The sequence below is a fragment of the Nyctereutes procyonoides genome, unplaced genomic scaffold (genome assembly GCF_905146905.1).
Source record: "Nyctereutes procyonoides isolate TBG_1078 unplaced genomic scaffold, NYPRO_anot_genome, whole genome shotgun sequence".
NCBI lineage: Eukaryota > Metazoa > Chordata > Mammalia > Carnivora > Canidae > Nyctereutes > Nyctereutes procyonoides.
The window spans coordinates 11,020,402-11,035,451 of NW_026575040.1; the positions used below are offsets into that span (position 1 = coordinate 11,020,402).

At 50.0% G+C, this 15,050-nt stretch overlaps 1 protein-coding gene across 1 annotated transcript; it reads left to right on the plus strand.

Moving 5' to 3' along the window:
• Positions 1 to 14,556, plus strand: UBAP1L (ubiquitin associated protein 1 like). The gene is made up of 6 exons (XM_055319609.1): positions 1 to 158; positions 5,019 to 5,193; positions 5,284 to 5,666; positions 7,488 to 7,694; positions 12,455 to 12,556; positions 13,488 to 14,556. Exons 1-6 carry the CDS (start codon positions 39 to 41, stop codon positions 13,620 to 13,622), a joined length of 1,122 nt encoding a protein of 373 aa, XP_055175584.1. The 5' UTR covers positions 1 to 38; the 3' UTR covers positions 13,623 to 14,556.
• The last annotated feature ends 494 nt before the right edge of the window (positions 14,557 to 15,050 follow it).

Below are 15,050 nucleotides of genomic sequence, written 5' to 3' on the forward strand. Positions count from 1 at the left end.
CCAGCCCTGCTCAGCCACATCCACACTCCTCTGATAGAATGAATGCCCTCGATGGCATCTCCTTCAAGGTGCCCAATGGCTTTGTGACAGGCACAGAGCCCCTTCCTGGGCTAGAGCTCAGCATCCCAGCTTGCAGGGAGCTTCTGCTGGGCTCTATGGTAAGTATATCTCTCTGTCCATCTATTTCTTGTTCCTGCGTCTGTAGATGTGATGCTGAGACTCATGGGCCTTGTTCCTTGATTTTAAAAGGCAGCCAGGCCAGAGCGCCTGGGGTAACTCAGTTGGTTAAGCAACTGACTCTTGACCTCAGCTCAGGTCTTGATCTCAGGGCTATGAGTTCAAGCCCCTTGTTGCACTCCACACCCAGTGTGGAGCCTACATACATACATGCGTACATACATATATAAATGGCCAACAAGTCCATTGCTGGTATATTCTAGAAAGTTAGACATGACCCAAGGGGAAAAGTTGTTTCATGAAGAAGGCTGGTGGCCTCGTGATTGGGATTATTTAGTAGGTCTTATTTTAAGCTGAGAATAACCAGAAGCTGCCTATAGGAAGTGACTGAGAGACTTTGCAGGGATACTCCAATTCCTCTCTTCCCTGTCAGTCTGCTGCCATGTCTAAAATTCTACCATTTAGAATCATTCTTGGCAACTAAGACACTATCTTCAGAATTCTCTGTTAAAATGCAGACTGTTACATGGGAACCATTAGAAGGGATTACTGTTCCATTGACCCAAAGCACATCTGCCCTGGAGGCACCCTGGAAACGCCCCATGCCCCACAGCTCACACACTGGGATATGCACCCAGTGTCTGCGCTGGTACCACATACCTTCAAGATACACATAATTATTTAACTTCTGGGAGAGTCCAGCTTACCTGAAGGTTTTAGGGGAACCTATTGCATTAGTATTCTAACAGATATTTCATGAGATAGAATGCAAAATTCACATGGATTATTTATTTATTTTAAAGATTTTATTTTATTTTATTCATGAGAGACACACAGAGAGAGGCAGAGACATAGGCAGAGGGAGAAGCAGGCTCCATGCAAGGAGCCTGATGTGGGACTTGATCCTAGGACCCAGGATCATGCCCTGAGCCAAAGGCAGACGCTCAACTGCTGAGCCATCCAGGCATCTCATTCACATGGATTTTTAAAAATGAAAGAACAGAATTGCAAAAAAAACTATGGAACTGGTGCCGGGCCACTCAGACTCTTATGTGGTCATTCTCTACAGTCTTCAGGGTACTTTGTAAAAAAAATTCTGGGAGGATCTAGGGTGGCCCTCACTCATTTTGCACATGAGAAACCTGAAGTCCAGAAAAGGGAAATGATTCATTCATAGTTAGGGATCATGGCAAGACTAAAACCCAGGCCTTAACTCCAAATTGTTTTGTATTAGCTGAGAGCAGGTTTGGAACATGAGACATTGTGCAGGTAATACTCCAAGGCAGAAAAGCAGGTTGCAGGAAGTGAGGTGCCCAAAGTACAATCCATGAAGGAAGGAGCTTGGGTGACTTGGGAGCACATAAGCAGGAGACTCAGTGCAGTTTTGTTTTATCTGTAGAACTTTGGACCAAGATCTCCAGAAGGGAAATATGCTTTGTAAAACCTGGAGCATGGTGTTTGGGGGCCCATCCTCTTTGAGGCAGGAGCTCTCACTTTTCCCAGGCAGCCTGCGTTGTGGGCTCTTGCCCTGGCAGTATAACTTGTGTCATGGGAAGAGGAATTCATTTTACTAAACTCAAATGGAGATGGATTATCACAGCTTTTCCCTCCCTGCTGAGCTCAGCCCAAGCTGGGAAGAAGCTATCCTGAAAGTTACTTCTCTTAGAAGCAGAATTTGGGCACCTTACTGCCAAGTCTACATCTGGTATCCTAGCCCAGGTGCTGACCCCAGCTCTGCCCCCTACCCAGCGAGGGTATCTGTACTCTCTTGAGCCTATTTCCATTCTTGGGCTCCCGTTTCTTTTACTGCTGGGCCAATCTAACAAACAGAGAAGCATGGGATTTCAAGTATGATTTACAGCCTCTCCTAGTAAGTCCTCTGGAGTTCATCAGGCTGTATCCCCAGTGTTGGAACTTGGAATACATTTTCCCATAACAACAATGTTATAGGTAGTGGTTAGATTGCCAGGCAAACCTATAGTTCTCTAAAGGGAAAAAGTAATAATCAGAGCTACCATTATTGAGCACCTGCTGTGCACTAGGCCTGTGCTTAGGTGCTTTTTGTACATTCATTCTTCTCTCTCATATTTATGATAACCCTTTTAGCAGGTATGTGTCCCTACCCCATGGCACGGGAAACCAAAGCTCCTACCCAACTGATGTACTTGTGATTAACACAGCCAGGATTCCAACACATGTCTGTCAGACTCCAAAGCCCGTGTCCACCCCATCCACCCTACTGCCTTCACCTTTTCTTCTGTACTTAAAGCTTTGGCAAGTCTGTGTTGTTTCATCATTTTCCTTTATTTTTTAGATTTTATTTATTTATTCATGAGAGGCACACACAGAGAGACAGAGAGAGGCAGAGACACGTGCAGAGGGAGAAGCAGGCTCCACGCAGGGAGCCTGATGTGGGACTCCATCCCGGGTCTCCAGGATCACACCCTGGGCTGAAGGCAGCGTTAAACCGCTGAGCCACTGGGGCTGCCCATAGTTTTCCTTTAATTAGCGTTAATTGCACTAACAAAAAATATTTTTAGAGAAAAAATACATTCACAGTATTTAAAAATGAAAAAAACAAAACCCACCGGGGCTGCCCATAGTTTTCCTTTAATTAGCGTTAATTGCCCTAACAAAAAATATTTTTAGAGAAAAAATACATTCACAGTATTTAAAAATGAAAAAAACAAAACCCACCATGAAATCATATACAGCAGGGTTTGATAAACATTTTCTGTAAAAGGCCAGATAGTAAAAACTGGTGATTACTCAACTCTGTTGCTGTAGGGAAAAAGCAGCCATAGTTCTGGAAAGAAGTGAGTAGGTAGTTTTGTGTTCCAATAACACTTTATCTACAAAGGCAAGGGGATTGGGCAGTGTGGCCCAAGGGCAGCTTGAAGGCTTTGGGAGAGTGAACAGCCTCCTCCTGACACCTTCCTATCTACCCAGTTCCTCAGCTCCACCCCCGCACTGAAGATATGTTTCTCATATTCTGTGTATACTTCCAGGGGGATTCTTATGTGTATACAGACATGCAAGTACAGCCATTTCTTCCTTTTTTACACCAAAGGTAGCATTTTATATACACTGTTTTTCTTAACTTTTTTACCTAATATATTTTAAAATCTTTCCATATGGGTACATAGAAAGCTTCTTTGGTTTTATTTTTCATTGTGTAGCATTTATGGCATTACATGGATATATTATACTTTATTGAATGAGTGCCCTCTTGATGGACACTTGGGTCCTTCCCAGTTTTTTGCCATGACAAACAAAGGTGAAGTTGAGCAACTATTTGTGTGTTTGTTTTTTATTTTAGATTTTTTTAAAATTTATTTACTCATGAGAGACACACAGAGAGAGGCAGAGACATAGGCAGAGGGAGAAGCAGGCTCCCTGTGGGGAGCCTGATACAGGACTTGATCCCAGGACCTTGGGATCACAACCTGAGATGAAGGCAGACACTCAAGCCACCCAGGTGCCCCTCTTCACCCATCCATTTATTCTGCACATACTTACAAATGTCCCCTCTGGGCCAGGCCTGCCTGGGCCTTTAGGATGCAGAAGGGACTAAGACACAGCTCAGTCAAGGAGACAGCCTGGAACCGCCAAGTTATGTTCCTCTCCCCAACTGAGGATTGTGTCAGGACAGGAGGGAACAGTGTCTGTGATCTAAGTGTCTAAGTATCTGTCTTTCTGCCTCTCCTGCCCCTCACAAATACTACTTCCCTCATCCTCACTCTTCATTCATTGGCCATTACCAAGCACAGAGATTGCCTTTTTTTTTAATTTTACATTTTTTAATGGAGTTTTGTATTTCTGGTTCTTATTTTTAAAGGTAGGCAACAGGAATACTTTATTTCTGACTCATTTATAAATTTTCAAATTAGATTATTTTTTAAAAGATTTTATTTATTTACTTGACACAGAGAGAGAGCACAAAAAGCAGGGGGAGCGGCAGACAGAGAGAGAGGGAGAAGCAGGCTCCTGGATGAGCAGAGAGCCTAATGAGTGGCTCCATCCCAGGACCCTGAGATCATGACCTGAGCCAAAGGCAGATGCTCAAACACTGAGCCACCCAGGCGCCCCTAAAGTTAGATTATTTATGTGAGCTCCAGACTGCCTTTTTTTAGGTGGTCTGACACACAGTAAAGAAAGCACTGTCACAGGGACAGAGAAATCCCAGCTTAAGCCACTCAACACCAATCTGACCTCCAGCAAATTAAAGTTTCCCAGCCTCATTTTCATGATCTGAGATAACACCAGAACGTACTAAGTAGAGTTTAACAGAGTGATTTTTACATTTCCTGGCCCTCAAAGTAACCTCTGATGGCATCAAACGGGAAGGGGCAGGTATTACTCCATAGAGAGGTTTGTGTGCCTCCGTGGGCATCCAAGGCTGGGTGCTCGCTGGCAAATAAATGGTGCTGGGCTGTCTCCTAAGAAGACTTAGAAAGTTTCTTTGCTAAGAACAAGTTTTATTGGAGGCATTTTTTAAAGCTGCCATTGTTCAATTACATGCTGAATGGCAAAGAGACTTAGATATTGGATTTCAATACATCTCATTCTATTAACCTATTCCTCATTATGTCCCTCAGGCAGAGTTTACCATTCGATTGTTACCGATATCCATCCCCCCCCCCCCCCGTCCCCCCAGTGCTAGCTAAAACTGGGGCAGAGGGTGGGTGGTGATGGATACCTGGGGTGCAGAATCGGGGGAAGCTGCCCAGGCCTGGCAAGTGTTTGGCTGAACAGGTTCCCCGGAGGCAGGGGGGTCAGGGCTGCGCCCCCCTGGCCCGGGTTTGGGCCGCAGAGCCTCACGTCGAAGCCTCTCCCTGCAGCACGATTTCAGCCTGGAGAGGAAGGCGCTCTTCTGGGTGGAGGCTGTCCTCCGGGGACCCTGCCCGGTCCGGTGCGACGCCCCGGGAACGGCGTCAGCCCCTCCCGCCTGGCTCTTGCTGGTCAGTCCGGACCTAGTGCCCGCACCTGCCGCAGACACAGGCCCTGAGGCCGGGCCCCCGCCGCGGCTGGACCAGGAGGACGACGGCCAGGAGGGGGAGGACGAGCACGAGGACGAGCACGAGGACGAGCACGAGGACGAGGAGGACCAGGGCGAGCAGGAGGAGCAGGGCGAGGACCGCGACCAGGAGGAAGCCGCCTCTGCCGAGGAGGAGGAGCCGGAGCCCCGCAGCCCCCCGCCCGGCTCCCCCGCGAGCCCCGGCCCCGGCCCCGCCCGCTACTCGCTGGACGTGCTGCGCGGCGTGAGGTCGGAGCTGGCCGGGGCGCGGCGGCGGCTCTCCGAGGGCAGGCTGGCCGCCCGGCCCCGCGCGCTCCTGCACCGCCTCCGCCAGCGCGCGCTGAGCCTCTGCCCCGGCCCCGCGCCCCCGCCCGCGCCCGCGCCCGCGCCCCCCAGCGCCCCGGCGCCGCCCCCGCGGCCCTCCACGGCCGGCGCCGTGCCCCCGCTGCGGAGCCACAAGCCCACGGTCGCGGTAAGGCCCCCGCAGGCAGTCCCGGTTCCCAGCCCACCGTCCCTCCTCTCGCCCTCCCTCCGGCGGGCTTTACCTGTTCTCCTCCGGCCCTGTACGCGCTGCCCTTCCTGTGGTCCTTGGCCTAGAATATTCCCTCTTTTCCGCTCTGTTTTTGCTTCTATTAGGGCACATGTCACAATAATTGTAATTATCCAGTACCTGGCTGTGTCTTCCCATGCAATAGGAATTCTTTTAGGAAAGGGATTAGAGGGCCTTCATTTTTTGTTTCCAGGGCACCCGGCAGCGGACTGGCCCCTAGGGGGTGCTCAGCGACCGCTCGTTGAATTAATGAACGTGACTCCAATCCAGGTTGTCCCCCACTGAGTAAGGCTTCCTGAAGGATGGGTGACCTGGAGGCTCAATCCGGGGATACTCAGGGAGCAGTTATCTCCTGCTCGGCACTGAATTAGTTGAAATAGACAAGTCAAAACCTCGGGACAAGGAGAGTTGGCCCCGGGGGTGTGCACCAGACAGCATGCATAGTGGGAGGGATCAGGTGTTGAGAGAGAGGAGGTGACAGTTTTTGCAGACCGGGAAAGGTTTCAGGACAGAGATGTGCATGTGGAAGAACCAGGAGCAGAACTGAATTTCAAGTGAAGCCAGTGAAGACCCCTCACTTTGCCACCTCTGAGGCCTTCTATCTAATTTTATATTCACGGTGGTGTGCCTTTTTTTAAGAGGTTCAAATTCTGTAAGTACCAAACTCCATAAAATCTGGATCTGGAGCAGATGGAGTGGGTCAAGATTGATAGCCAAAGGTGACAGTCGGGCACAGCTTTCTACCCCCTAGCTGCCCTACAATCAGGCCAGGAGTTACAACAGAATAAGGCCCAGGTAAAATTTAAATCCAAAAGACAGACTAGAGGTCTGGCTCTTCTTGCTCACTGGGGTGTGACCTTTGGCAAGTCACTGAACTGATCTGAGCTATCCCCTCTCTATCTGTACCTCGGGCCACTTCACCTCACACAGCTGTTCAGCACAAACACAGAGAAGAGGCTCTGTGAACTGGACAGGTCACACCATGTCAAGGACCAGACGTTAATGCCAGGATGGCTCTTCCCTGGTCCAGATTAAACTGAACTCTAGCAACAACCCTGTGCAGGGAATGGGGCCCATGTTATGCAGAGGAGAAAGTTGGGGCAGAGGACAGTTAAGAGTCATTTTTAGGGTCACAAGGGTAGACTCAGATCCTAAGATATTGGGGGTCAAAAGCAGACCTTGGGGTAAGGTCATGGCAGAAAAACCCCTGAGAAGATAAGGAGGGGTGGACAGTTCACGTCACACATATACACTCTGCCCCAGGAGCCAGGACAGCAGCTGGGCTTTCCTCGGGGAGAAGGGGACAGGGCTGGTCTATTCAGGGTTGGCAGGTAGGTACTTCTTTATGAGGATGATGCCAGGCAAACTGATTGAAATGCCTTCGAGTCACCCTCCTTGCTCTAGTGTCTGTGTGGGTCTCCCCAGCACATAGCTGTGCCCAGTCCCTACCCTGCTCTGTGCCCTGCCAAGCCCTAGCCCAGACAAACTGAAGGAGGAAGATCTATCCCTGCTCCCCACTCACTAAGGCATAGGGTAAAAAACGCTGAATTAGATTCTGAGTAGGGCTCAGGTCCCCAATGTGTGTTGCTTCCCCAGTCATTAACTTCTCTGAAGCTCAATTTCCATGTCTGTAAAATGGGATAATAGGATGAACCTATCATATTTCTCTTGTGGAAAAATGTCTTGCCCAGCCAGATGTCACTTCCAGTGGTAACTGACACATCCAGCCTGTCTGTATTTCAGTCCCTCAGCCCGTACACCTGCCTGCCACCTCTTGGTGGGGTGCCTCAGCGTCCTAGTGCCTGCAGATCACACCCTGCTTCTGCTGACCTGCTGTCTGCCCTGAGCCAGGAGGAGCAGGACCTCATTGGGCCAGTGGTTGCCCTAGGGTATCCTCTGCATAGGGCCATTGGGGCTCTGCAGAAGACAGGGCGGCAGAGCCTGAGCCAGGTAGGTGGATGAGGGGCCCTAGACTGGGGGGCTGGGGGGCTGGAGCCAGGCAAGTAGCCAAGTAGTTTTTGTCTTTAACTTGAAACAGTTTTGTTTCCTTCTTTTAGAAGCAGAACCTAAGCCTGGCGTTAATTGCTGAGAGTTATGAGCAAGTTTCTAGATCCTAATGCTATTTTCTCCATAAAGGCTTATCAGGAATCCCCATGCTCACTTGGAGAGTTTTAATATTCTACTCCTGTCCTAGTCTCTGCCTAAAGCACAGGGAGTTGGAACTTTGAGCAGCCAGTAATCTCTCCAGAGACACCAAATAGAACTTTCTGTAATGAAAGAGCTGTTTTATATCTGGGTTGTCCACCAGCCTTATGTGGCTACTTGAAATATGGCTAATATGACCAAGAAACTGAATTTTTTATTTTACTTAATTGAAATTATAATAGCCATTGTGGCTGGCTGCTAGCTACTATGTGGGATGGCACAGCTCTAAGCACTTCCCTCAATGAACAGTTTATCCATATTCATATCCATCTTTTCCTCTTTTGATCTACCCATCCATCCAGTCTAGTCAACAGTACTCACTGGGCACTCCCTAGGTGTTTAGATGCAGCTAGGAGCTATGGGGGAACCTCTTCTTAGTGGAAGGGGCTACAAAGAATTTATGGCCATTCTTAATCGAGCACAAGGAAGGTCCAGTGATCACCAAAGGCTTCGTGGAGGTGCCACATCTTGGGCTGGGCTTCAAGGATGAATAAACTCTGGATTTTAAGGAATGAGAAGGGATGATATTCCAAGCAGGAGGAACAGTGTGAGCAAAGGAGTGGAAATAGCAAGGAAGGGTTTGGGAGGCCCTGATCCAACCTGTCTTGCTGGAGTAGAGGGTACATGATGCAGACTGGTAGGAAGTAAGACAGGGAAGGGATATCAAGAGCAGATTGAGGGTATTTTGAGGGCTGGGCTGAGACGTTTATAAATAACCCACTAACAAAAGGAAGGAATGGAAGGATTATGAGTAGCAGCAGGAGGTCACACTGCTTGCCATTACCTAAACCTCCCTTCCGGCACCTGAAGATTACATCCTGCTTCACATTGTTTTCTGAACATGTGGGCTCTTTTGGTTGGAAAGCTGAGCTGCGGGTATCAAAAGGTCCCAGGGCAGTTGGCACTTATTCCTTTCTTCTGTCTCTGCCCCATCACCATCAGAGGCCTTGGATACTCTCTCTATAATCACTAGTCACTGCCATATGTTGGGTCCCTGAGGTCCAGAGCTGCCTCTTCCTGGATAAGGCAGTGACAAAAGAGGGACTTTCACACTGGAGCTGAGGCAGCATGTGCTGCTGCCAGATTGAGGAGGTGGGCAAATCTACCTGCTTCTGCTCTCCTTTGGCTTCATCAGTCCTGGAGGAGAACTTCCAACATGATGACCCCTGTGTGGCTAACATGGGGCTGCTGACATTTACTGAACACCTTTGTGCCAGTCCCTCAGTCTGAGAGTATTCAATTAGGTCTTCTCCATTCTGCAGGGTTGTCACCACTGTGCCCACTTTGCACGTGAGGAAACTGACGCCAGGGAGGTACATATAACCAATCAATGGAAGAGTCAGGGTTGAGGCCAGACTGGTTTGACTCTCAGTCTTTGTTGCGTGGTACTTTTCCTCATTTTCTGTGTGAGAACCTTCCAGGGAAACAAAATCTCAGGCCGATCTGAGATTTAAGAGTAGGTCTAAAGTTGTCCTTACCTTCAGCTGCTGCTGAAAGCCAGGACCCTGGCCAAGAAGCTGGCCAGGAGGATTGTGAAGGACCACGCCCACTGTGAGGGCTAGGACATGCCCCGCACTCCCTGCACTCCCTTGAGCCCTTGAGCTCCTATGACAAGGCCAAGGCTTCAGGCTATCACGGGGGGGGGGGGGTGGGGGGGGGGGGGGGGGGGGGGGGTGGGTCTGAAGGTTGGAACCAGCTTGGAGCCCTGGCTCTCTGTGGGTGATTGGAAGAATCCCACTGCATCAGGATCATGGTGTTTCCAGATATGCACTGACCACCTGCCTGGCTAGCCATCTCTGGGTGGCCTTCTTCCATGGTGGTCGGTCAGAGCCAAGCTCTGAGGCACGGGCCTGAAGGGCCATTGGATGACTTCATCTGTCTTCCCCCACCAACTTACTATTTCTCTGTATTCTATGAAGTTCCACCATTAACTGAGCAACTCCTTTGGGTTCAGAGATTCCTTCCCCATTAAAGAATATACGCTATAGGGCAGCCTGGGTGGCTCAGTGGTTTAGCGCCACCTTCAGCCCAGGGCATGACCCTGGAGACCCAGGATCTAGTCCCACAGAGCCTGCTTCTCCCTCTGCCTCTGCCTCTCTCTCTCTCTCTCTCTCTCTCTCATGAATGGATAAAATAAAAATAAAATCTTAAAAAAAAAAAGAATATACACTATAGTAAACCTTTCTGGCCATGAATTAATGGCAGATGGTCCAGGAAAGCGAGCATCAGGTGACAGAGACAGAGCATTTAGAAGAGCCAGGGAGAAAGGAGGAGATACAAAATACAAGCTTTGTCCATCATTCCTTCTTTCCTTCCACAAGAATTGATGTGCCCACTGGCTGCCTACAGGACAGCATGGGTGGCATATATGAGCAAACACAGGCCAGGCCCAGACTTGGTATGGGATTCCAGGCACCTCGGGGTCCCTCTTGAACCTCACTTTCCCTCTTAACAGAATGGAGCAAGAATATGTGTTTATAACCAATGATTGCTGAGGGCCCCATTGGGGAGTGAAAGTCATCCTTACCCACCCTGGGGCCTGAGACAGACCTGTTGGCTTCTACAGTCTCAAAGGCCCAAAAGTTGGCTAAGCAGCAGAATCTGTAGATCTGCAGGACCTACTCTGGAGGATCCCAATCAGTGGATCTAGAGTGTGCCCAAGGGCCTATCATGTTAAGGATCTGAAGGTGGTTCTGATATATAGCCTGCCATGGGGTGTACTGGTATGAATTGAGGTCAGCTATCCCTTGAGTCAGTGGTTCTCAGCCTTGACTACACATTAGAATAATCTGGAGAGCTAGAAAAATCCCAGTGCCCAGACTGCCTCCCATACCAATTATATCAGAGCCTCTGGAGGCAAGCATCAGTGGTTTATGGGTAGTTGTGTTAAAGCTCCTCCCAGGTAGCTGCAGTTAGCACCAAGGCCAAGAACCTTTGTTGTGGATGAACCAAGAGGCCAAGGGAGCATCCAGCATCTGCTCTTGACTTGCTCATGTTTTTAACCTTTGGAAATCCTGTCTACTTTCCAGGCAGCCCAGAGCCCCTCCTCTAGCACTGGGCCGCTGATGGACAAAGCTGAGAGGTCAGGTGATCTAGGCCCTAGTCCTGGATCCCTGGGCAAACTACCCACCCTGCTTGGACCTGTTTCTTCAACTGCACAGGGAGGGCTTGGCTCGGTGGTTTACAAAACACCTTACTCAGAGCAAGGTATAGGTGTCCTGAGGTCGGAGCACTGGACTCCTGGCTCCCCTGCTCCTACTCCCAGTTCTCCCAGAGCAGCTCAACTCTCCCATTATGGTTGTAGGCTCTTGATGCTTGGACAGCTCAGAGGCCAAAACAGTTTGAAAAGCATTTATCTGTATGATCCATGCTTTCTGCCCAGCTCTGAAGGTCTGCAGAAACCCTACCTGTTTCTTCTCCACTTATCCCCATAATTTTTATGGCCTGGAGCCTTCATTTGACATTGACTCTTTATAAACCTTGCTTTGATTTGCCTGGTGCTCAGGATTTCCCGTATTTGGTTCATCTCCTTCACTAAGTTTTGAGCTTGAAAGTAGTTCTTAATTCATTTTATAAACACAGCATAACTTTATTGAACTCCTTCTGCCTGCCACGCTGGGTGCTGCCACAGTAGTGAACAACTGATAGAACTCTTCCCTCGTGGAGCAAAAAGTTAAATGAGAATGCTGAGAAAGATAGTAGAACAACTAGAGCTGTATGTGCTGTGATGAGGGAAGCACAGGTCCTGTGGGAGCAGCAGGCAAGGCACTCAGTGGAGACTGAGGGCAGAAGCCCCCCAGGGAAGAGGAGCAAGGCTGGCCTTGGCTAAGCGGAGGGATGCAGAGGCCTGGGGATGCCGAGGGAGGAGCGAGCAGAAGCCCTTCCCCCCCCAGGGGGGGGCAGGACTTTGGGCCCTGGTAGGAGCCCATACTTCATCCTGAAGGCAAAAGCAGCTTCTGGTGACTAAGCAGGGAGTGACTTGAACAGGTCCTCAGCCCTGTGGTCTCTTCCTCTGTCCTGCTCCCCTTGCCAGCACTGGGGCTCCTGTGGTCCTGGATGGCAGAGATGTATGTGTCTGGGACAGGGTGGGTGGCACAGGTATGGATGCTGAAGAGGATGCTTCGCACAGGTGGGTGCTCACTAGGGAGGGGGAACATAGTGCAATGGGTGGTGGGTGAGGCGCCTGTACCTCCGGTCAGTCCCACTCTCCAGTTAGGTTCTGGGAATACCTTAGCTTACCCTGACAGCACTTTTCCTGGATTACAGCCCCCCATTGGGGACTGTTGGTAAGAACCTGCTGCCCACCCATCCCCAGGTCTACGGAGGGGGCCTCTGTCCCTCCTCTGTTGGCTCACAGGGTCCTGAGGCCATTTTGTGTGTGGTAGGTTGACTTACCAGCCCGGTCTGAGCTCAGGCCTCCCTGAGGTTCCCAGGGTGCCTCCTCTACCCCCTCTGTTGCCCCTGCCACTGCTCTTACCACCCCCTTGTACCTTCTTCTGGCCCAGTTTCTCAGCTACCTTAGTGCCTGCGACCGGCTGCTGCGGCAAGGCTACGAGGAGGGGCTGGTGGAGGAGGCCATGGAAATGTTCCAGTTCTCTGAGAGCCAGGTCAGCAGGGCCACCTGCCTGGAACTAGGGGAAGGGGCGGCAGGAATGGGGTTGCACACACAAGCCTAGTGTGCAGGGGCACACCAGTGCCAGAGCTGGAGCCTGGGGCTCATCAGGAGATAGCCTGCTTGCTCAGCCCTGGGGAGGAGACAGCCCAGGGAGGTGAAGCATGGGGGAGAGGAGGGAAACGGGAGGCAGAGCTTTCTTGTTATTTAGCTGAATCAACACAACAAGTATTATCAAATGCCCACTCTGTCAGACACACAGAGGGGAGCTGTGCACAGCACAAAGACATAAACTCAGCTCGGGGAGTTTACTGCCTGGAAACCCAGAATGCAGGCAAATGTGGGCCCAGTGGAACGTTCTGAGTGCCCAGTGTGCATGGCCTGGCCCCAATGGGCTGCTGGCCCAGGCTCTGCCGAGCACCTCTCCACAGAGGCTGAGGCAAGAACAGAGGGCTGGGAGAGGTGCCAAGGAGGAGGAAGGGAGGAGAAGCAGGGACTCTTCAAGCACTGGGGCAAGAGGAGGAAGGAAGGCAGAGGCTGTGCTGTGTGAAACTTTGGCAGGGTTTGGGGCTTGGGCAGAGACCCCAGGCTGTACATCCTCTGGGCACCAGGATGCAGCCTCCTTCTTTCTGCCCCAGTGCCCAAGCACAGGCAGTCAGCCAGCAATGAGCTGGAGTGAGGGAGTAAAGCCAGGATGGAGCCAGTGGCCAGGCCTCTCTGCTTGGCACAGGAAGGGATGTGTAGGCCCATGTCACCCTGAGGTGTAGGAAAAATGCAGGTGCTGCCCAGGATTAGGATCAGGCTTACCTGGCCTGGGGAGTCCCTAGCTTCCTGGGAATAGATACAGTGGGTACCAGGGAAGTGGCTCCCCAGGGAGGTGGCTATCCTGGCAGAGTCCCCAGCATTCTCTGCTTCCCCTTCCTCAGGCAGGGGAGTTCCTGCGCCTCTGGGAACAGTTCAGCGACATGGGCTTCCAACAGGACCGGATCAAGGAAGTGCTGCTGGTCCACGGCAATCGCAGTGAGCAAGCCCTGGAGGAGCTGGTAGCCTGTGCCCAGTGATGGCTGGTGCATTCCACAATGCCTGTGCATCCCCGTCCCGCACCAGACCTGGAAATCCATTCTAACTGTATTATTAAGACTACGTAAGAGGGGTGCCCAGCTGGCTCAGTTGGAGGAGGAGCATGTGGCTCTTGAACTCAGGGTTGTGAATTTGAGCCCCACGTTGGGTGTAGAGATTACTTTAAAAAATAATAAACTTAAAAAGATTATATAAGAGTAACAGTGATGCATGCTCTTTGTAAAAATGTAAATAATCCCAAAGGTAGAGGTAAATACTGTAGGGGAAGCAAAACTTTACCCATTTTTGGTTTTCAGTTGGGGCACCTCAAGGAAAAGACAGATTAAGAAGAGAAAAACAGATTAATGCATGTAGCACACATCGTGTGGGAGAAACCTCAATGAAAAGCAACTCAAAGCAGCAGTTAGAACTCTGGCTTATATAACATCTTCAACAAAGAGCAGTGAATTTGTAGAGAAATGACAGAATAAAGGAAACCAGTTTCGGGCTTCCAGGGATGGCATGCTGTTGGGTGAGCAGGGTGGTGTAAATATGAGGAAGCAGCAAAATGAGTAGGTTTGTTTGCAGATTCCTCTGGAGCTTGTCTGGGCTGATAAGAATCTGTCTCCAGAAAAGGAGAATTTATACCTGTAGGCAAAAAGTGGGGCTAGGGTCGAGGGAGCTTTTTTTTCTGCATTTGTTCCTTCTTAATTACCTTCTACTTAAAATAATTTTTATGTCAAAGAGACATATTTTGGGGTGACATTCTGGTCTTTTTCAGTACTAAAACAATTGGCTGAAAGAGTTGAAAGTGGTTGCCTCCAGGGAAGAGCAGATGGAGAGCATGGACAAGGAACTGTGTTTTTTCCTACAAGCTTTGTAAAACTACCTGTCTTTAAACTATACACAGTAGTAACTGTGATTTTAAGAATATTAAAACAAATAAATGGTGGGCAGTTCTTTTCAGTCCTGTGGGCTCCTGGACTTAGTGTGGAAAGAACATCTAACTGTGGTTCAGAAAGCCTAATTTCTTATTTTATTTCTGTCGCTGACTGGCTCAAGGCCTCTTTGGGGCTCGTTTTCCCCAGGAAAAGTGGAGAGACTGAACCTGGCTGCTATCCATAGGAATCCTTGAAGACTTTGTTTTTTGTTTTTTAATTTTTTTTATTTATTTATGATAGTCACACAGAGAGAGAGAGAGGGAGAGACACAGGCAGAGGGAGAAGCAGGCTCCATGCACCGGGAGCCCGATGTGGGATTTGATCCCGGGTCTCCAGGATCGCGCCCTGGGCCAAAGGCAGGCGCCAAACCGCTGCGCCACCCAGGGATCCCCTGAAGACTTTGTTAAAGAGTCCCAGGACCTACTCCTGGGTGATCTGATTTAGAAAGTCCAGCTTGGCAGCCTCAGAAAGCTTTTTTTGGTTTTGGTT